This window comes from Taurulus bubalis, assembly GCF_910589615.1.
Source record: "Taurulus bubalis genome assembly, chromosome: 1".
NCBI classification, from domain to species: Eukaryota; Metazoa; Chordata; class Actinopteri; order Perciformes; family Cottidae; genus Taurulus; species Taurulus bubalis.
Genome location: NC_136589.1, coordinates 20,031,492 through 20,054,923, shown reverse-complemented (window position 1 = coordinate 20,054,923; position 23,432 = coordinate 20,031,492). Strand labels below are relative to the sequence as shown.

Genomic DNA, 23,432 nt, shown 5'->3' with positions numbered 1-23,432 from the left:
CCAACGGTTTGGGGAGATAAACACCTCAAATCAGTAGAGAGAACGGTTTGTCACTTGTGCTACTTTTGTTATCAACATGATGAATCCCACAAATTGCTAAAAAGTAAAAATAATCTTTAAATAGGGGCCAATATTTCACACCTGAAATGCCATTCGAAGTTCAAAGGTGACATATCATTATTTTTTTAGTTTCATACTTTTCTATCAGGTAAAGAACATGTTTCAAAAAACTACATTTTCTCATACAGTCCATTGCTGCAGCACAATATCGTATGTATCCTTAGTACAAGCACAAACCCTCTACTGGTAATACTCTCCACCAATCATGAGCATGAATTAGCTCACTGAATATTTGCATAAATGTATCTGGCCAATCAGGACGTGCCTACCCGAATCTGTGCAGACCCCACATTATATAAGCAGCCCACACAGCTGTCAGCTATTCCACCCACTCTTCAGTGAGCAGTGTGGGAGCAACAGGCCCTCGGGGGAGGACTCAGCCTGTGCTGACACTTAGGGTTACAATATCCTCACCTGCTTTCTGACTCACAAGGCTCGGCCCTCTACTGGACTCTAGTAGAGCTGGTGTCCTCTGTCACCTGCCACGGCATAACGTCGACTCAGCCACACTATAACCATGGCCTAGATGTGGATAGGACATGGAAGAAGACGACTCAAAAGATGATTTTCCAGCATGTATTTGCTCCAGAAGACAACATAACACAAAGAAATGACTGCCAACACATGAAAGCAATAGTTTAAGATTGTTCTGAGTAGCATGTAAACCACCAGGATGTACATTCTACAGACAGTAAATGTTGGCTGATTAATTATGAATGAATGAGGAAATAAATGAGTATGCCTGGCTCTGTCAGAGGGAAGAGACAGAGAATCTCAGAGTTTGTTGAAGAAAACATCCCAGCGAGGTTTGGTTCTAAGATCATGATATAATATTCATAACAGAGTAGTAGTTCCCTCCTAAAGACAATTTAATTCTAAAGAAAGCTAGAAGTTTCTTTGGCAGTTTATTTTCTTTTTTTTGAGAGACACATTGTTAATTTGTGATTTATCCAGTTGATCACTGTCAAAAAAAGAAAGGGATACAGTGAAGCAATGTCTTGTATTCTTGGTTGTTTTATTTGTTTTATTAGTTTTCCACAGCAGTTCCAGACACACCTGCATTTGAAAGTGTTAACCTTTCAACTAAAATGTACTTTTACTTAAGTGTGATTATAGCTGGGTCCAGCACTTTGGTCCAGACTGCCATGACATTAGTTTCCAACATCCCTGGTGTCAAGAGGATGGATCAGAATCACTTGGGGATCCCCTGTATGATTTTTATATTGGAATTGTGCAAAATCTCAAGAATTCCTGAATTTTTTGCCAACACTTGGAAATGTTCTCCAACAGGTCTTCATGTGACGTCATCTCACGAGAGGAGGCTTCGATGTCTCATCACATACTGAATGCCCAGGTTGAGTGATGCTCAGGTTCCACGTGAACACCTTATAAACAATCCATTTGGCTTCGTCACATCCTGCTGACTCTACACTCTTCACAGAGATCATTCCGCTCTGTCTGGAACACCTGATGGCTTTGCCTGTGGAGGGGGCGGGGCGTCACGTTGCTATGGCAACTTAGACTTAGATACAACAATGCTACAATAATGTCTGAGGTTGCAAAAGAAGAACGAAAGAAGAGACGGACTCTGGTTCTACGGCCGTAAGTTCCCTGGTTCTTCTCTCATTTTGTCAACGTGTTTATTCGAGAGTTCGGAGTGGACAGGTCCTCATCCCGGGCCCGAGCCGCGCTACCGGGAACTGTGCTGTCAGCTGCCGGGACTTGGTCTCCCCCACCTCGGCCTGCTCAAGCCGCGGGTCGCTCTCCTCTCCGTGTCAGCATCTCTGAGCGATTCATAACAAAGCAATAAGGTACGAGAGGCAGTACTGTGTCGTGCAATAATGTACTGTTCAAGGGAGTTGTTAGGCCCGAACGCAGCGGAGTGACGGCAAACCCTTGAACTGTACATTATTGTAGAGACAGTACTGCCTCGAATACCTTGTTGCTTTTATAATACGGGTACCTGCGATTTTATAAATAGTAATAGTAGGCTCCCTTTCAGAACAAAATAGTTGTAGCCACCAAACTTTGTGTATCGCATTTCAGCAACAGAGAAAATAGTCCCGTACGTGTATGGCGGTTGCACATTCGGGACTATAAAACTGACTGCAGGTCGGTTGGAAGCAGGTGGAGGATGACACGCAGCCACCGATGTAAAGAAGTGCTCTCGCTGCTTCTGTCCGTCTTTTATCCTCATTTTTCTCCTCCATGATGTTTAGAGAACTTGCCTCGCGTCGGGAAATGACCGACGTAATTATCTCTCACTAGAAATTATCACGATTTTGTGGTCAAACCCTTTTCATTCCTCATCTCATTTTAGGGAGGAAGTGACGTTGTTTTGTCGTTCGTTATGCTAGTGTGGGGGATGCTAAGCGAGCTTGTTAGCTGTTCCGTTTGAGCTAACGTTACTGTTAGCGAAAAGCCCCGTTGCAATACTGTGAACACTCAAGCAATACACCTGCAAGTTAAGGAAACCAACGTCTGCGTGTCGTTACTGCGGACGTTACAATATCAAAGTTTACACGAACATGTTTGGTAACTGTCAAGATTGAAATGAAAACTAACGGTCGCGCAATTTAAATCTGCCTGTTGTTTTTAAGTGCGCACTGATATGGAACGCTCTAAATGTAAACAGTACTTTATGGCTGAATAAACTACACCTCGTGACTCCCTCTCAAGCAATACGGGTCATTTCAAGCTTGACAGTTACCAAACATGTTCGTGTAAACTTTGATATTGTAACGACCGGCAGACGTTGGTTTCCTTAACTTGCAGGTGTATTGCTTGAGTGTTCACAGTATTGCAACGTCACTTCACAACGTCACTTCCTCCCAAAAATGAGATGAGGAATGAAAAGGGTTTGACCACAAAATCGTGATAATTTCTAGTGAGAGATAATTACGTCGGTCATTTCCCGACGCGAGGCAAGTTCTCTAAACATCATGGAGGAGAAAAATGAGGAGAAAAGACGGACAGAAGCAGCGAGAGCACTTTTTTACATCGGTGACTGCGTGTCATCCTCCACCTGCTTCCAACCGACCTGGTCCCAGGCAGTCAGTTTTATAGTCCCGTATGTGCGTCCCATACACTTACGGGACTATTTTCTCTGTTGCTGAAATGCGATACACAACGTTTGGTGGCTACAACTATTTTGTGCTGAAAGGGAGCTTACTATTACTATTTATAAAGTCGCAGGTACCCGCATTATAAAAGCAATAAGGTACTCGAGGCAGTACTGTGTCTACAATAATGTACAGTTCAAGGGTTTGCCGGCCCTGCGCTGCGCGTCGGGCCTAACAACTCCCTTGAACAGTACATTATTGCACGACACAGTACTGCCTCGAGTACCTTATTGCTTAATTATGGCGTTATCAATAATGCTCACGTCGTCTCTGAATCAGCTCTTTTGCTTTATATGATTGTATGGGGCAAATGTTTCTTCAATGTTCAGACAAAGGCTGAAATATGTGTAAAAACTAAAAGTATTATTGCATGATAGTATATTCGTTGTCTTTAAGCTCATCTATCTTTTTCTCACTGTAATTCTAAATGTGTCTCTTTATCACAACATGGAGGAGCATCCTGGTGGGACACTGCTCCTAAACCCAGTGATACTTTACATATTTACAATATGGCTAAATCATGTATTATTATAGGCCGGCTATACGTCAATACACAGGCACCAATATTACTGACACTTATCGCTGCCTTCTGGTCCTCTGAAGGTTACAGAAACAAAAATGGAACATCAAATGTTTTCATTTATGAACTGCACTGTTTTCAAACATTGGGAAGTTACTAACCTTTTTGGTCAGGGGAACATTCCATTTCCATAGCAGCTGTTACTGTGTTGATGTGGTACTTTGAGTTAATACACTACACATCTTATGGATATGAGACTTGAACGTCTGTAATAAGTGATGGGAGCTGAACACAATCATCCCAAAGTTGCCTCAAATGTGAGCGTTGTTGGTTGGAGACCAATGTTGTAACTGTTGGCAAAAGAGATTAGACATTCCCTACTGAATAATTGCTTTAAAATGTTGTGTTTGAAAAATGGAAATATATTCTATTAAATGTATTTTTTTATTAAATTGAATTGTTCCTATTAGTTGCTTATTTTTTGGTAACTTCCATTTTAATATGCCAACCTGGGAAGGGGCTGGTCGGCAAAAATGACAACATGAATAAACCAATCTCCTAATTAGAATCCTGGTTAGAATATTCTATTAATAAGCATGTGCCATCAACCCCGTGAAGCCATGCTAACTGAAATGTTATTTTGTCTCCTAGCTCTTCTCGAACAATAAACATTTCTGTATCCGGCATACATGGAGTCCACCAAAGTACCAGAGACACAAATGGCTTCATCTGCCCAAGCAGAAAGAGTTTCAGCCTGGGGGGTGGCAGCAAAGTTCTGGAGAAGAGCGCCCTTCAAACTCCCAGACAAGTTGTTCGGGTAACTTATTTCCTCCCTATAGGCGGCAGTATGCTAATGCAGTAACCGTATCATGGTGGCTGATCGCTCTCCTATTTGCAGGTGATTGATGAAGAAGACAATGACGTAACTCCTCAGCCGCTGTACCAGGCAGATCCAGCAGCGGCTCAGGCCAAAGCCAGCAGGTTTTTCCTGGATGAGATCTCTGCTGGATCAGCATCAGATCAGACGACAGCCACCGGGTCCTTCAGCAGGCCTTTCTCCAGGTGCAGGGCTCTTATGTACACTCTGACCTGATGGTCACACAGCTGGAGCTGATCAGAGGTGGAGGAGAGGGTGTGGATACGATTACTTAAATGAGAAAAAACACAAGTTCAATAAATGAAATATTATGTTATTTTCCATAGGCAGCCTAATTAAATATAAATATACAAGGACTCAATGAAATCACATGGTCCAATGTATGGCCTATTGATGAGAAATATACTAGTTTCATCTTTCACCAGTGGCACCCTTTGTGTCCTGTTACCCATCAGGTAACAGGGTCACAGGGTCACCTTGTAAAAACGCCCTCTGACATCGTTTTCCAGGTCCATATTCGGAAGCAGCAGAATATCCAGCCAGTCGACCATAGAGTCACTAAATGAGGAGATTGAGGACACATTTTCCAAACGGGACCTGCCCATCAACTTCCCAGGTTCCAAAGTTCCTTCACTTTAATGGCTATATTCTAATTGTTTTGGCTCCATCCCTAATGTTGGCAATAAGTTAATAAAAACTAAATGTCAGTCCAATTTATAGTGACATATACAGCATCTGATTATGATTAAATGTCACATTGTTCCTTGCCAGACGTGCCGGGGAAAAGAGACACAGTGAAGGAACATGTGACAGAGGACATGTTGAGAGAGGTCACAGACGTCTACATCTCTGAGACCGACAGCATGTCCCTTCTGGACATACCGAGCACCTTTGTGTCAGTGGATGCTGATGATGCAGAAGCGATCATGTGAGTGAGGTCACAGAAAGACACACCACGGTAATCTGTCTGAACTGCAAACAAGACAGAGAAAGACATGCTTCTCCATGCCACTAATGGAAGGGAGTTCTATCTAATGCTCAGTAATTGAAATATATAGATATGTGTCTTTGGTTTTAACAAGCTGGTATCACCTTCTCCTTGTTTCTACAGGGAGAGAAACCATCAGTATGCTGAGCTGTGCAGAAACAGAATGGCCGATGATAAGTATGTGGATCGATCGGTGCAGACATTGAATGGAGCCGCTAAAAACAAACATGTTCAGAGCGACAGCATCCTGATGGTGGACTCAGGTTAGGCTCATTATCTTCCCTTGGAGTTGTGTTTGGAAACAAGGCAGATAAGGGAATCAGGTTTTGACATTCAAGGCCTTGGTCCTCAAGCCTCGGTTACACTCCCAAACCGAAGTATACATGGACTCTGCACACATCGCAGTCTGCACAGTCCATTGATCCCCTCAACAACAGAACCTTTTAAACTCCGCGAGCACCAGGACAATGAGCAATAGGTCTGGGTTGGTCCGCTGTGCGTCCTGCACGCTGCCCTGAATGAGAGCGTAAGCGGGTTCACAGTCATCTGGTTGCAGACTGCACAGCAGCAGCTTTAGCTAACAGGTTTGGAATCAGGATTCCTTTTTAGAAGCCCCAGCGCTGTCACACAGACACAGATCAGATGTTCTACTGTATGAATTAGTCAAGTCAAGTATCTTAATTATCATATCAACAACACAGTGAAGCATTCGCTGATCGTATGCAGAGTATAAGAAGGGGGAGAACAGAGAGATATTGATGAGATAGACAGTCAGCACTTCTTAAGCAATAACATATAATGTTAGAACACACAATTTAATATAATAGAAAAGTAAAACAAATCTGAAAATATTCACATTGGGAGGCTGAAACCAGTTCCTTTTTGCTTGAAAAATAACAAAATCAAATGTTCCTGTCAGTTGATGAACCAAGGAAGTATTGCACTATGACCTCCAGTTAGTGGATGTTTTTCTATCGAGATGGAACTAATCTTCATCATAGTGAAGGTCTGTTCAGGCCGACAGTCCTTAAAATGTGTCCTTCCCACAGCCACCACTGTGACCACCTGGGACATGTACGACACTCTGACCTGCCCTGAGCAGTGGGAGGAGCCGGGCAGCCAGGTACCAGGGCGGTCTGAGGGTCCGGAGGCAGGACTGGACCCCAGCAGAGGGGCAGAGAGGAGCGTGTCAGTGGGCAGCACCGCCAGTTCAGGTAACAGTGAAGGACGCTGCTCCCGTCTGGGTTTTAATGGCTGTAATTTCATTCCAATTAACCTTTTGATCTCTTGGTGTTATTCAGACAATATATCATTACAAAGCAACTATATTCTCCCTTTCATGATCCACAGCTCAAGTCTTATGAATTCTTGCAGTTTCTTGAAAGTGGCATTGAGGAGAGCTCTGCAATAACGTCATGTTCTTGTATTTCTCTTCAGCCAGTGCTGCGAGCTCCTTGAAAGAAGTGGAAGCGTTTGGGAGCGCATTAACAGCTGAGTCAGACCAGCAGAGGATCATGCAGTCTGACAGATTCCATCACTGCTTGCTGGTCATGGAGAGGAGTTTACTGGGAAACACTTTCCAACCCAAGCTGGCTGCTTACAGACAGCTTCCTGTAACCCAAGGTAAAGTAAGCTAATCGGCAGCACTGACACACCAATGGCCTCCCAACCATTGTGAGGTCCAATGACGTGTTCATGATACTAATGCATGAAGAAGTGAGTATTAATGTCATCTTTACGTCATGGGTTGGCTGTGGCTCAGTGGGTAGAGTGGGTCTTCCTTAAACCACAATGTTGGTGGTCCCATCCCAGCTGTCCACATGTCAAAGTGGCCTCAAGTGAGACACTGAACCCCATGCTGCCCCCCCGGACCCATACAACAGCCCACTGCTCCTGTTTCTGAGGCTAGGCTAAATCCGCGAGGTCATATTTCATCATCGAACCAATGTACCTGTATGTATGTGATGATTGAAATTAAGTTGCAGCATTTTTGTTTTTGGAATGATTGTCAGACCCAGACTGTGTAATGAAGCCTGGGATGGTGGAGCAGAGGGAGCAGGAGGCCCAGAGCCCCCCATCTCCGGCCGTGGAGTGTCTCTGGGCTTTCAGCTGTGAGCTCAGCAGAGGACGCAGCGTCAGCAGCATGGCGTGGAACAAGAAGAACCCGGTAACACACTTATTAGAACATAGAATACACGTGTACATCATGTGAGTCCAAAGTGCTTAATGAGTAAGAACACTGATGCTCTATTTAAAAAGGCTCAGTCAAGACTTTTCTTATGAGGAAGCTTAGATCCTTTGATATCAGCAGAAAGCTTGTTCATGTTTCTTATCAGGGGATCTGAGCGAGTGTCCTCTTTTACGCCGTGCTCTGCTGGGGGGGGCGGCTTTACAGCGGAAGATAAAAACAGGATCAATAAGATGAACAGAAAGGCTGACTCAGTGATTGGCCTTCACCCGGACTCACTAGAGGTCACTATGGAAAAGATCAAGGGCCAAGTTAAAAATGATTGTTTCTTTTGAAGGCCATCCACTACACTGTGTGCATCCCAAGTCTCTTAATTGTTGTTTCCTCGCTCCTCGATTGAACCGGAAGTTGTTCTGCGTCGCCATATTGACGGCCGTCCCAAAGCTCTTAATCTGCTCTGAGGAGCCATGATCGAGGAGCCACGAAAGCGAGCTTCCAGGAAGTGTTTTAACGCTGGACACGCCCCCTCGCTGTTCATCAGTTATGTGATTGGACGCTGCAACTGATCGGCCTGAATGCTGGAGTTTCATACCAGAGTGAAGACGATCACAGATTACACTCAAATTATATATGTGATCTGTTTTCTTATTCACCATCTGGTTAAAATATGTTCATTGTAGGTCTGAACAACAAAAGGACCACAAACAACTGTCTTCATTTAAACAAAGATTTGATCTGTTGTTTCCCTCAATAACTTTTATTATGTATATAATTCAAATCAGAGAGAGCTGGAGCCTTTTTACAACATGTATGGTCCTTCCATTGTCGGGTTTGATGAGTTTTATCACTTAAGAGAAATTTCATATTGTGGGTTATTTTATAATGATGTTTAAATCAGAATTTCAAAACATACAGACATAAATAATTAATAAATAAAACGCATTCCACCGGTAGAAATCGATCCTGCGCGTAAGCAGGACACCGAACACATAAATACCAGATACTGTGTATAAATACTCAATGCAGGTACAGGTAACAGACTACAGAGAAAACATCTCCACTCTGACACTGATGATAACTGTGTCTGCATTAGTATAAGTAGTATACCTACTTCCTTCCTTTAAATCAATATTTTAAGTGCATTTTTATTAGAATACTCGCTAAAAACTGTCCGGACCAGAAAACAACTCTGTTACACTGATCATGTTTACAGACACAAACTCCGTCACAAGTCTCCGTTAAATCCGACTGACAGCTGATCCAGATGTGATCCAGATGTGATCAGCGGCCGCAGTCATCAGAAACCGACGTCGCTTCAAGTGACGTTTCAGAGGAAAGGACGTCTCATGTCTCTTAACACATGTTTCCTCGTGTCCTCTCTCCACGCTTGGTTTCCTTGCGTCTCTCCATGCATCTCTGGTGGGAGGGACTAAGACGCAAGGAAAAGATGCAAGTGAGGGAAACGGGGATGTAATTTAGAGACTTGGGATGCAGCCACTGTGTTTTTAATGGACTCAGAAGTTTATTCAGTGAACCACTCAGAAGGTTATTTGTTCCAGCAGCAGTTTGTTTTTTAATGAACACCTTTAGTTATCTAGTTTAGATTTAGCATCTTTCTGATGTCAGCCATGTTTCATTCTTGCGGCATTTTCTGGTGTTGTTTGTTCTTTGTAATGTGTTTCTTGTCTGCTGTGCACTGTGCACTTTGTCTATTGTTGTCTGTATGACTTTTGGTGACAAATGAGTTTCCCCACTGGAGATTAATAACGTTTTCTAATCTAATCTGAGTACTATAGACTGGGATTATACTGAGAGTTTGTAAACGGATGTGTGTTTTTTTTCCGCCAATATTCTTTTATTCACATTTTGCAGTTGCATTGACAACAACAATAACCTCAGCCAACTCGTCCCGCACTGGAACTACTTTCTGCTAAACAATTGAAAACTGTTGCCAGCTTCCCAACAGTTGTTCACTAATAGAGGTCCCCTTGTGCTCGGCTTTCTCTGCTAGGACCTCTTGGCAGTGGGCTATGGGGAGTTTGGCTCCAGTAACCAGAAACCAGGCCTGGTGTGCTGCTGGTCTCTCAAAAATCCAACGGTATGACTTTCCTTTATTTAGCTTCAGGGCTCCATGTCTCCTCAGCAGTATGCCGAAGGTTGACTGGGTGTCAGCTGTCCATTCCAGATGTTGTCATGTGTCCCTCTGCAGTGGCCTGAGCGGGCCATCCAGTGTGGCAGCGCTGTGACTTCCTTGGATTTCTCATCCAATAACCCCAGTCAGCTGGCTGTGGGCATGCAGGACGGCTGCATTGATATCTACAATGTGAAGAGTCCAGAAAGCAAAGCATGTGTCCTCAGCAGCAGGTGAGGACAGCTCAGCTCTTACATCACACATGAAGAGAATGTTATTTATGTGTGTGTGTGTGTGTGTGTGTGTGTGTGTGTGTGTGTGTGTGTGTGTGTGTGTGTGTGTGTGTGTGTGTGTGTGTGTGTGTGTGTGTGCAGTGATTGTCCCAACAGGCACTTGGACCCAGTGTGGCAGCTCAGATGGACCCAGCAGGAGTTGAGCCTGACAGGAGAGGAGGAGGTAGAGTCCCTCTTTTCTGTGGCTGCAGACGGCCGGATCAGCGAGTGGTTTATCTGCGGCAGCGGCCTCGACTGCATAGGTACTGCACTCAGCACCAGCACATGGCTTTACCATTGTCAGTTCAGCCTGATGTGTTGTGGCACGTGGAGGCCAGATTCAGGACTTAAACAGGAGACTCAGAGACAGTAAGACGTAACAATTCGGGTTCCTCCCTGTCAGGGTCTTTGGCCTCCGGTCCCCACCCGGTGTGAGACGGTTCCTTGGTCCCATGTGGGCAGAGAGATGAGTGGGGAGTCCGCTGGATTACTTCTCATCCGACTTACTTCTTGTGACCAAGTGGCTGCAGGTGTGACCAAGTCACTGGATGGTAGACTTCGGCTGCGGTCGAATAGTCATATAATTACCTCCTAACGTCTAACCCTAAGCACTTTTCCTTGACCTCTGTGGAAAACGTCACGGGTTTAAGGAAAGATGGGATGGAGAATTCATGAGGAGTTAGGAGAAGACAACCGGGGTGTTTAGTAAATCCGACACTTTCACTAAACCACATAGTTATGACGCGACGGCAGGCGCATGTTAATGACGTCAGTCTGTCTACAGTGGTGAAACTACAATGTTGTAGTCCATCTCGGACCACAATAAAGATCATCTTAAATACTTCGTCTGTGTTCTTCTTACAGTGTTGCTTCATTTTAGACAATTTTTAACAACCTGGTTCATAGTATTACTTTATTAACGAGGTTGGAACGAAGGAGTATGAAAGTGAAACCAACGTATTTTTCAGAGAGTACAAAGCTACCAAACAGTCTCTTTGTTCAGTTTCAAACATGCTGAATTAAATACGTTATCACACTAACGATGTGTGTCATATATGTGTGTCTCATATCCCTTTTTGCTGTTATGGTTTATCTACATGCAGATTATAATCTCATCATAAAAATATGCAGACAACAGTTTATGAAACTCCACACAACTTGTGTTGTCATATGTTTTATTGTAATGTGACAAAATAGTTGATTAAAAAGATGATAATCAGAAACATGACTCAGAATGAAGAGCTCGTCCAGTTTAACTCTTTCATTAAAGTTTCTGTAACTGAAGTCAAATAAACTAAAAGAATGAGGGCTGAAGCTGCAGTTCAACAGCAGAGAGAGAATATCAAATACGTCAGTTTCATCACTTTACAGCAGTTTTCAGCAACGTAACGTTTGTAGTTTGCCAGCAGGTTTAACAGATTATTGAAAGTATTTCCAAATTATGCTAATGATTATTTACATGATCTGCGTTTGTCGGTCATGATCGTTTGTTCTCGTGAACGGCCGAATGATACGTCACTTTAAAAGTTGCAGCCGCAAGGAATTGTGGGTCGGCATTATCTCCTTTCCTTCCGTAAAGGAAGATCCAGAGGTTCCTATGCTAAAGGAGCTAAATTAGGAAGCATTGAAGCTCCTTTCCTTTGCGTTTAGAGAATTCGACCGGCACTTATCATGGCGGCCACTTAGGTACTCAGTTAGGAAGGTTCCTAACCAAAAAGGACTATTCGACCGCAGCCTCCATCTGTCACCTGCCCCAACCTGAGCTTGGGGCTCCGCCTCCCGTGGTGCTCAGCTTTTGGTTGGCCTCAATGTATCGTGATACACCAGGGCCCCATTCCTCGTACCTGGTTCAACAACGATCAAATGTCCTGACATGCGTCATCTTATCCTGAAAATTATCTAGCTAACTCAGTAAGCCAGGTACGAGGAATAGGGCCCTGGAAGACTATACAGTATACACTAACTCAGAGGGAACCAGTATTGTAATGTAACTCAATCATGGATAGAAACAGCTTTCCAACCTGCTTAGAACAGTTTAAAGGACAAGAAAAACAATGTAGGTAATTTCTGTAAATACACCGCATTTGTTTTCACTTGTATTTACAAAATGATGGAAATTAATTTGTAATGTTGGCACTGCAAAGAGACCAAATCTATCCATCCATCTACAAAGCCTTGCATAAGTATTCGCCCCCTTGGACTTTTCCCCCATTGTGTACTGTTACAAGCTGGAACTTAAATAGACTTAAATAGACTTTTTCCCCATTTGATCAATACAACATTCACAGTACTTTGAAGGTGCAAAATACCTTTTATTGTGACACAAACAATAATGAGAACAAAAACATTGACATCTGGTGGATGCTTAAGTCAATACTTGGTAGAACCCCCTTTCACTGCAATTACAGCCAGTCTTTTTTATTTGTCTCTACTGTACAAGCTTTGCACATCAAGAGATGGAAATGTTTGTCTATTCTTTTTGGCAAAAAAAGCTGAAGCTCAGTCAGATTGATAGAGACCGTCTGTGAACAGCAATTTAAGTCTTGCCATAGACTCTCAATTGGATTTAGGTCTGGGCTTTTCAAACATGAACATGCTCTGATCTAAACCATTCCATTGTAGCTCTGGCTGTATGTTTAGGGTCCTTTTCCTGCGAGAAGTCTTAAGTCTTTTGCAGACTGCATCAGATCTTCAAGGATTGCCCCGTATTTGGCTCCATCCTTCTTTCCCCAATTCTGACCAGTTTGAGAGAAGCATCCCTAGTGGTGCTACCACCATGTTTCACTGTTGGTATGGTGGTCTCAGGGTGATGGCCAGTGTTGGGTTTCTGCCACACAAAGCGTTTTGCATTGAGACCCAAAAGTTCCATGTTGACTCATTTGACCAGAGTACCTTCCACATGTTTGCTGTGTCTCCACGTGGCTTGTGGCATATTTCTTATGGTTCACTTTCAACAACCGGTTTCTTCTTGCCACTCTTCCATAAAGGCTAGATTTGTGGAGTGCACAACGAATAGTTGTCCTGTGGACAGATTCTCCCACCTATTTATATAGGTATTAGATATAGATATATATATATATATATATATATATATATATATATATATATATATATATATATATATCTTTTTTTATAACCTAACCCTGCTTCATACTTCTCCCCACCCATCTTTGGTCTGCATGATGGTGTTTGTTCAGTAATTCTATTCAATTAAATTTATTTTATATAGCCCGAAATTATAAATTACAAATTTTCCCCAGAGGGCTTTACAATCTGTACACATACAACATCCTCTGTCCCGGGACCTCACATCGGATCAGGAAAAACTCTAAAGTCCTTTAAAGTTTAAAGGACTGTGGTACTAACTCAAGGTAATACTTTAAGGACTGTGGTACACGTTAGTAAAGACACATTGATCATATCTAGTAGTACTAATTAAAGATAAAACTTCTTTAACAGCCTCGTTGGGACGGGGTCCAGGAGACAGGTAGAAGGTTTAGAAGTAGAAACCGTTGAAGATAATTGGTCGAGGTTTTTGGGAGAAAAGCATCTAAATATATATCAGGGTTTACAGAGTAAAGCTCTCTATCAAACTCTGAGGCCTTCACAGAACAGGTGTATTCATACTGAGATTAAATTGCAGACAGGTGGACCATATTTACTAGTTATGTGACTTGTGAAGGCTATTGGTCGCACCAGATCTTTGTTCGGGCTTTCACAGTAAAGGGCATATCAACACTTTTCACATTATTATTTGGAAATCATTTGGAAATCCATGTAATATTTCCCCCCACTTCCAAATGATGGACTATTTTGTCTTGGTTCATTACATCAAATCCCAATGAAATACATTTGAATATGTGGTTATACCATGACTTAATGTAGAAAGGTCCAAAGGGGTGAATCCGTCTGAGGGCCCTGTCTGAGACCTGATCTATCAGCACCCTGTCTCCTCAGACCTGATGGAGCTCAAGAAGACCCAGCCGGCGAAAAAGAAGGCCGGAGGGACCAAGACAGAGAGTGTTCTGTCGGCTCTGACTCCTGGTCTGTGTTTTGACTTTCATCCAACAGTGAGTTATATTCTCTCATCAATATATATATATATAAATATATATATCTATATATATATATATATCTATATATATAAATATATATATAGATATATATATATATATATATCTATATATATTCTCAACATAAATTTAGTTCCTGTGCTTAAAACTGGTTTCTGCATAAAATAACATTCAGAGATACGTTTTGTGCTAATCCTTTGTTCTACGGTTGATTTGAAGTGAGCTTTGACTTATTGTAAATGATTGCCATCGTTGCACCAGGACTCCAGCGTCTACCTGGTCGGCACGTGGGAGGGCCTCATTCACAAGTGCTGCTGTTCCAACAACCAGCAGTTTGTGGACACTTACAGGAAGCACTTCGTAAGTCCATCAGGGTCCACGTCAGCCCTCCTTCTGATGAAGACCACAAGGCCTCACAAGCTCACGTTTCATTTCATCAAAAGTGATCACATGTTCAAATCCATTCTTGCTCTGTCCCACAATGCATTGCTCACTGGACCTTAGCTGTCTCCTATAAAATGCAGTCAATTGTTTAACTGGAGGAATATTGCTACTTTTTTAAAATTAATTTAAAAAAATAATATCTGAGTAGCGTCAGCTTCTTTTAAGACGGCTCATCATCCTCCAAATACAAACATGGAGTCAGCATCCATGAATGCTCACAAATGTGTTTGTGATTTATTCAAATTTCTCTTGAAATATTTATCAGTGCACACAACAACAGTTATATATAAACATAACAAAATCCACAGATCAAAATTTAAGATTCATAAATAATATTTCCGATGCACACACATCTGTGGATTTTGTTTACGTTTATATATAATCACTCTTTATTATTTATTTATTATATTTGGATGAGTTACATTTATATACAAACTGCTTGTCAAGTGTTCTCTGAAAAATCATCTCTTCAAGTTCTACTAGAAAGAATATCTTCTGGGGTCGAAACCATATGCTCCCGCTGTGACCTCTGTCTGACCTCGGCCCTCAGTGTCCTGTGAACTGCATCATATGGAGTCCACTGAGCCCGGATGTGTTCCTGAGCTGCTCCTCTGACTGGACCATCCAGCTGTGGAAGCAGGACCTCCATCGGCCCGTGTTGACCTTCAGCTCCGCCCAGGCGGCCGTGTGCGACATCAAGTGGTCCCCGAAGTGGGCCACAGTGTTCGGAGCCGTTAATGAGGGACAGCTGGAGATCTGGGACCTGAATTTCAGCCTGTAAGTGTTCTCTGTCTCACGATGCGTGTCTCTGATGGAGTCTTCAAGTTGTCTCCATCACCCTCCAGCTTGGAGCCGGTCATCGTGCAGCCGGCGGCCGGCACTGTGAAGATGACGACGCTGCTGTTCGCCCTGCAGGCCGACTGCGTCCTGGTGGGAGACAGTGACGGACACGTGGCCGTCTACCAGCTCCAGAACCCCCAGGTGGGAGAGGGCAGCCAGGTACGACTGGTGCTCGTCTCGGAATATGGGGCAACTGTAGGGAAGATAGATTCATAGACAAATGAATTATGCAAAGACATAAAGCCAACATGAAAATATGTTATCAATTGATTATAATGATTGTGTGTGCAGAGGCTCAGACTCATTTCGATCACAAGGAGCCTGGTTGTTGATATTCAATTCAAATCAATTCAGTTTATTGTGTATAGCCTAGAATCACAAATTAGAAATTATCCTCGGAGGGCTTTACAATCTGTACACATTCTCTGTCCCGGGACCTCACATCGGATCAGGAAAAACTCCCCAAAAAACAGATAAAAACCTTTCACAGGGAAAAAAGGAAGAAACCTTCAGGAGAGCAACAGAGGAGGATCCCTCTCCCCGGATGGACAGAAGCAATAGATGTCATGTGACCAGAATGAACAACGTAACAGAGTTACAGCACATTACATGAATATGACAGAAATTATTCATATAATGAGTAGCAGGCATGGACCACGATCCAGATAACCACGATCCATGAAGCAGAAGGAGGTAGAGATATGGTGCTTGTGCTGCAGCACATGTGATTTATGTGTGCAGCACACAGACTTAGTTATGTACATGTCTCTCTCACAGTTATGAGGGAAATATGTAGTTTTGGTTCCCCAGCTCACTGATGTAGCCACATAGATATAACTGTCTTCTAAAACACACCACAGCATCTCCCCCGAGAGCAGATTTAGGTCAGGAGATGAATAAATAAATTCAGTGTACTGTCAGATATATTACTATCGGCCTATTGGAAATTTGCTGTGCTGTATGTTTTTATCACTCCTTCCAAGAGAAGAACAGGTTTATATTGCCCAAGAGGAGCGGATTAGACATTATTGTAGCTGATATATTTAGAAAATGTAAATAAAATGCATTATTCATTAGACTAGAAATGTTAGTAACCCCCCACGGAGCCTGAGCGTGTCCAGTCAGAAGTCTCAGAGGACGACTCTGGAGGTCTGAATGCTATCTGATGAAGCTAGAACAAGCTGGAATGAAGTCTAGCAAAGCTCTTCTTCAGACTTCCCATCAGAAATAGGTTAGAACTGTTGGAATATCAACTGAACAACCCACAGGTAAATCTCTTCAGTCAGAGAGCTAACTCAAGTTTTCTGTCATGTAACTCTGTGGGCAAGTTTGAATCATACATGAACAAGACTAATCCCTATCTGTGTGACCCTTGGCTGCCATTGGATACTGATGTCTTTGTTCCTGTGCATCAGCTGGATGACTCACAACACCTCTCGTCCTTCAGGTGGATCTTCTGGAGGCCATCATCCGCTCTGCGGCTCCCAGACAGCTTTGAGAAACACAAGGATGGAAACCCGAACCATGAGGGCTTCTGTCTGCGTGTGGGGGAGTAGTACACGGGACAGTGTGGACACGGGACAGAAGCCATGGGCCTTAAATGTTGGAAGCATCCACTAAACACAAAGCTCGAGATTGTTCACAACTCAAGCTTTAAGGGAACAGAAATAATAAATACCCTCCTTTTATTTGAGTTAAATTGTTCTGCAAAAGAATAATTAATATTGTTCTTAAAACACACCATATACATGTATGTTACTGTAGAATATAAATACCTCAAGCCATTCAAATCCGAAATGAATGCCAATGATCTCAGCGTCACGTGGAATAAAGCGACGTGACATAAAATATGTATTCTGGTTATATTTTAGTCTGGTGACCAGATTCAGTACTGCAGGAGAGAACTGAGGGGACTCGTTCCACCTGTTGGACCGGCTCCCATGCCGTGTTGAGTCCACTTTCCTGGCTTCCTCTTCTTACTCCCCTTACATACAGCAACATGTGATGATGAACTATCATTTCATTTGTATTATAAAGCCAGCTCCCTGCATGGCTCTCTCCATCTTTTTATCTCAATCATTTTAAATGGCAGCTTTAGGATGGGGATTGTTCTAGTCGGGGGACTTTTTGCCTGTACTGCAGTCAGGACAGATGGACAGGAAGGGGAAGGGGCCCAACCGGCATTTCTACGGTAACCTCGTACTCATACATTCAACTGCAGTGATTGTTGAAGATTTAACGGTTGGAACTCCATGTCGGGAGTTGTTAGCAGTAAAGAGACCTTTCAGCAAACTTTTCCACACACACACACACACACACACACACACACACACACACACACACACACACACACACACACACACACACACACAGCTGTGTAGTCCCAAACCTTTTATTGCAGCAAAAGATCATTTACAGAAAAACTTCAAATCTCCACAGTCCATCAGTACTTCACAATAATTTAACGGCATCGGTCTTCGCCAATGATGCGTTGTGATGTCCTCACAACCCTGTGGAGCGTTGACTGAAGCTCTTCTCCGTCTCCAGCGGGCTGCTCTGCGGCTTTGTGTTATTGCTCTTCCTTATGTGGTCAGAGAACAGGAAGTGGTCCTGAAGCCGTAACCTGCCTGTCATGCAGTTTATGGCTTTGTGAAAAGCTTTCAACGTATTTTCAGAAAATGATTTGTTTTAAATGTTACTTTTAAAAATCTAGAAGCTCTCTCTTGGTAAAGACTGTAATCTTCAGTGTTAAAAAGGTTTTACAGTTCACATCGACTTACAAAGTGTGGAAGTAGAAAAGACCAGCTAGTGGACGAGACATCCTACAAAAACTTCTACTTCACACCATGAAAATACAAAATGTCAGGACTAAAACACAAAACAACAGAATAAAAAAGAGGTATGTTTTACTTGGTCTCTGTTCTTTCACGAATAGTAGTGTTATGATTAATCCTAAAACATCAGATCTACAAATTGTATGTTGTCAGTGTCCCAAAACTAAAATATCTTCCCATACAACAGGATGTTCACCTGCAGATCTGGCCATCACCGTCAAAATAAGATGCATAACGCTCTCATTTGGCTTTCTTAATTCCACAATTTTAGCTCTGTGATGGCATGTTGTGGAAGATGATGTTTTACTCGGGGCCTTCAGGGGCCCGGGGCCCTACTACCGAGGATCAGTGATGGAAATAAACACCAAGACAAATTGGGATTCTGTCACAAGGGAAAACACGCGTCGCCAACTTTCCCTTTAGGTAAATAAAAACAAAAAGGTGTCGGATCATTTAACTGGTTCCACAGGAATATGACGCCTGACCCCTCTAACCCCGTGTGGATCTCACAGGGTTAAAAGGCTTTACGCCACAGTGGGATAGCTGTGTACCAGACATGATGTCCTCATCTACATCACAGCTTGAACTCAAAGAGCTGAAGTTTAAAGCTACAACTTCATTTTAAAAGGATTGGATGGTCTCGGTAACCGTATCTAGAAAGAATTAACAGCTCGGAATCAACGGAACACACACAGAGGTAAAAGGAGCTAGAGCACCAACGAGAAGAAAGAGATCATCGGGGATCTAGGGCTCGCTGAGAGGTTGTTAGTAGAGGAAACAAGGAATTCAGCCACACACACTAACGCACACAAGCTTTCTCGGAATTCACATGCTAGCATACGGCTCATACTGAGTGGTAAATAAACTGTCGCAACAGTTTGCATAAAATCTGCAAACAACACTGTGACCAGAACTAAACGGAGCTGAATGGAGATTCTACACTGTAAACTTGCACTGCAATACAGTGGCAGAACTTTAGATTAGAGGTTTTAGTTTGATTACTACACTTTAAATATTGCTTGCAGTGTTCGGCTCGGAGCCTTTTTGTTGCAGCAGCAGCTAGGTTCAGCATGTGTGAAGCTTCGCCTCATGTACCCTCAGCTCCTGGCTCAGCCGTGCACTTTGGCCTCAAGTTTGCTGAGCAACAGAATTGAGCTCCAGGAAGCCAAACTAAGAGACTTCAAAATAAAGTTCCAGACTGGTGTAATGTTACAGCTGCAGATACGACTCCAGTCAACTAGCAGAGCTCACGTGGTCTGCCAGTCACATAGAACTCAGTCACCCCCAACCAAAAATGGAAATGGGTGCTCTACTTAAAAGAAGAAGAAGAAGAAGAAGAAGAAGAATGGGGTTCAGGGAAAACAAGAAGGTAAAAACAGGAGTACCGTAAATTCATCCATTATCTCACATTTACACCAGAAGGAACATTTGAAGGAAGGTGTGAAAACAGAGGGAGGGGGAGACAGATGGGGGACGAGTGTCGCCATGACAACTCAATTGTTTCTGTGGAGGTGGAGAGGTGCATCATCGCTCTGAGCACGCTCAGATGGTGCTGATGCAAGGTCAGTGGGTCCCTGGTCCGCCTTTACGTTTCTGTGGAGAGCACAAACAGGAAGTTACTGACCTACTCGTGTGGTGAACGCATGTATTGAAAGATGAGCAGGCTTCATGTCAGCTTCTGCCATCAGGGTGTGAACGCTGAGTGTGAAGCGCTTTGAAGGTCACAAGACGACAGCGGCACATCACAGCCTGATCACAGCCATACTCCTGTCAGGAAGAGGCTCATTCTGGACTGACTTCTGATCATGTGACTTTGTAAACAACCAATCAGTGTTTAGACCAACAGGAGCAGAGCTAGTAACGTTAGCAGCATCGCTAACGGAGAACCAGTGGAGGTTCACTCCAGTTACATTATGATGCGTTCAGGCTCTGCTCAGTGAAAATGAGTACTGGCTTAACACTACGTAAAATGTAGTGTTAAGTGATGAATTATGAGCCGTTTACACTCGCTGTAAGAGATTTGTTTTAATCCATAAAAGTAAAATATGTTATTTCCAAACATTTGAATTATGTTTTTAGGAAAATAAAAAAACACTATAGATGACTATAACCAGGCATGAAAACGGGTCAGGGGTGAAAAAGGTGAGAGGGGTCCGGGGGGGGGGTTGGAGAAACTTAACTTCAGGCATGAGTCAAAAATTATTATGGCCTCCTTACTAAGTATTATGCAAGCCATTTCATGCCAGCCTGTCACTGGGTCTAACATGTACAGTATATGAGGCACAATATGGTAAGGGCACCACAAATGGCTTAATGCATAACCCCCACAAGAGATGGTGGACATGCTGTAACTTAACTTGTCTACTCTTCCATCATGATTGACAGCCAATACAATGTAATTCAGATTGTAATACATTTTATTGGCAAAGATAACAATTTACAGTTCGTAATACTCTCAGAACCAGATTATTTTGTCTTCTTTGCCTGAACCACCAGTGTCTCCATCGCCCGCTTTTGCTGTTTTGCCACATGTCTCAGCCTTGCCCTTTTCTCTTCTTCAGCAGTCTGTTTCTTGGCCTGCTGACCACTGCCAGATGCTTCTGATGGTGGTCTGCACTGGTGATGCAAGGTCCTTCGCGTTAATATTTCCATGCACTCGCGCTCCCTTCTGGCACGCGCACCTGTTCGCAGTTCACTGAATATAAATACCCCACCGACAAAAAAATTCTCATCAAATCTACACGATTCACGTAGGTCACCTATTTTGGTTTCAAAACGGCGAATTTCATGCACACCTCTCTCTGTGTGACAGTGATTATAACCGCATAACTCTATAGATTATAATTAACTAGTAATACACTTTTTCCTACACGTAGATCTTAAACCCTTAAATATAAACAGGAGCCCGGCCACCCTACGGAGGAAACTCATTTAGTTTTTTTTATTAAAATGAAAGTTGGATAAAATCTTCATTGTCCTCTCCTTATATGTAGTGAGGTGTCGGTAGGTGGAACTGAGCCGCCGCTGACTCGCCGCTCTCCTGTCTGACGTCACACGCTGCCACGGACTCTCCGCTGCCAGTAATCTCACTCGCTGTCTCACCAACAACGTTAGCTAACTGACTAGCTCGCCATTAAAAAACTGGTGGGAGGGGAATGAAGTCGCTGTAGACATCTTAACGCTGATTGGCCAAGACTCGACAGTCAAAGATCTTCTATTGCGAAGATGATCACGACCTCAGTTTTTTTTCCGTGTCCCACTCCAATCTCAGAAACGGCGGACAGTTGACCCCCCCCCCCTCTCCCAAAAACAAAAACTCTTCGGATCTACACGATCCACATAGGTCACCTATTTTGGTTTCAAAACGGCGAATTTCGCCGAAAGGTGAGGGATTTTCATGCCTGTATAACAAAGTCAAAGTATAACGTTTAGTATTTTTGATGGTTTTCTGACAAAACAAATGATGGTCTGGATGGTCCTTGAAGACCAGCTGCTATGACCAAATAAAAACAAACAATATGGATCATCAATTGGGGTTGGCGGCAAAAAAAGTTATCAAGGATCTCTAAAAGTTATATTTGCTCCCTTTTTTCTTTTGTGCTGATCCGATCTGTGACCTGATCTAGGAGTTTAATGATCCGTTGCACCATATTTGTTAGTTAACTGTTCGACAGCCTATTGATGACCGGAGGCCAACACAGGAAAAATATGTTAGGAGCATAACGCTATATGTTTACCTGTGGGCTCATCCTGAATCTGTTCTTCTGTCTCCACAAACTCTGCTGCTGCAAACAGAAACACACATAACCACACCATCCTAAAATATTGGATTGATATTATCTCACAAAGCTTTTGCCCTCATGAAATGTACAGGGCATCTAAACCCTGTAGCTGGTATAGGACTGTGTGTGTGCGTGTGTGTGCGTGCGCACCTTCTTCTGCTGCTGCCTCCTCTACTTCGTCTTCTACTTCATCTTCTGTGACTGTGGAACAAGAAATGTTTGGAACCATGAATCAAGTGTATGGCCTCAAAAATCACAATCAGCACCGACACTAAAGTCCAAATCATGATGGTCAACAAGTTTCTTCCTGTCTGCTTGGTCATATACTGCTTTAAAAATGGACACAGACAGTGAATAAGTGTACTTCTCAAAGCGTATATAAAGCACTCGCATCTTTCAGTGAGGCACAAATACAGGAAACAGATGGCACTGTCTGCAATATAGGATGTAATAATCCAGACTAAAAACTACATGTAAAACAGGTGTGGACTCCAGGAAGTAACATTTCACTGCCAAGATGTAGTCTAGCACACAACCCCCTGTACAAGGGCCAAACACTGTTCAAAAACACAACATAATATGTTACAACAGTCTAATTGGTTACAGCCAGGGCTAGCCGTTTCTCACGGTTTCTAGTGCTAAGCTAACCAGGCTGAAGCATCATATTTAAAAGAGTACTTTAGCATTGCACTTCTAGTAAACAAAAGAGAGTGAGAGATACTGTGGTTTTAATTCTATGCGATGTATATGTGCCTTTTTTTGTTGCTTTTTTATATATCAATCTTTATTACTGTATATTGTGTGTGTATAAGTACGAAGAGCAAAGTGAAATTCCATGTATGTGCAAACTTACATGGCCATTAAAGCTGATTCTGATTCTGAAATGCAGAGACCAATTTCCTCAAGGGGATTAATAAAGGATACTTTCTTTCTTCTTCTTTCGAGTCCTTAAACCCAACTGCCTCAAGTGACATCCCTTGAGGTCATGTTTCAGACTTCACACCGCTCCCTCTGGAGACAATAAAAGCGTTAATAGGCTGGACCTTTAAAGACGGTCTGTATTCCCCTTTAGAAGAAAGAAAGAAATGATCCCCTTCTCTGCATTTTGCCCTGTGAGGCACCCGGGGAGCATCCAGGGGTTGTCTTGCTCAGGGGCACTTCAACATGGGATCGAACCGGCTACCTTGTGGTTACTGGACGACCACTCATCCCCCTGAGCTACAGCCACTTAATTAATCCCA

At 43.0% G+C, this 23,432-nt stretch overlaps 2 protein-coding genes across 2 annotated transcripts in view; one reads left to right on the top strand and one right to left on the bottom strand.

Moving 5' to 3' along the window:
- Window positions 1-1,666: 1,666 nt before the first annotated feature.
- dnai4 (dynein axonemal intermediate chain 4) lies at window positions 1,667-17,176 on the top strand (the record flags this gene model as incomplete). Its single annotated transcript, XM_079226612.1, has 17 exons — window positions 1,667-1,722; window positions 4,414-4,579; window positions 4,661-4,824; window positions 5,149-5,255; window positions 5,411-5,567; window positions 5,751-5,890; window positions 6,677-6,841; window positions 7,065-7,250; window positions 7,640-7,794; window positions 9,827-9,913; window positions 10,025-10,179; window positions 10,321-10,481; window positions 14,176-14,288; window positions 14,553-14,651; window positions 15,286-15,512; window positions 15,581-15,734; window positions 17,023-17,176. 17 exons carry the CDS (start codon window positions 1,667-1,669, stop codon window positions 17,071-17,073), a joined length of 2,343 nt encoding a protein of 780 aa, XP_079082738.1. The 3' UTR covers window positions 17,074-17,176.
- A 3,740-nt stretch (window positions 17,177-20,916) lies between these two features.
- asph (aspartate beta-hydroxylase) overlaps window positions 20,917-23,432 on the bottom strand; it is a 31,426-nt gene continuing 28,910 nt past the window's right edge. Inside the window, exons 12-14 of the mRNA XM_079226504.1 lie at window positions 22,342-22,392; window positions 22,147-22,194; window positions 20,917-21,025 (exon numbers count right to left, since the gene is read on the bottom strand). Of these exons, the coding sequence (XP_079082630.1) occupies window positions 20,967-21,025; window positions 22,147-22,194; window positions 22,342-22,392 (158 nt within the window). The 3' untranslated portion in view covers window positions 20,917-20,966. The remainder of the gene's footprint in view (window positions 21,026-22,146; window positions 22,195-22,341; window positions 22,393-23,432) is intronic.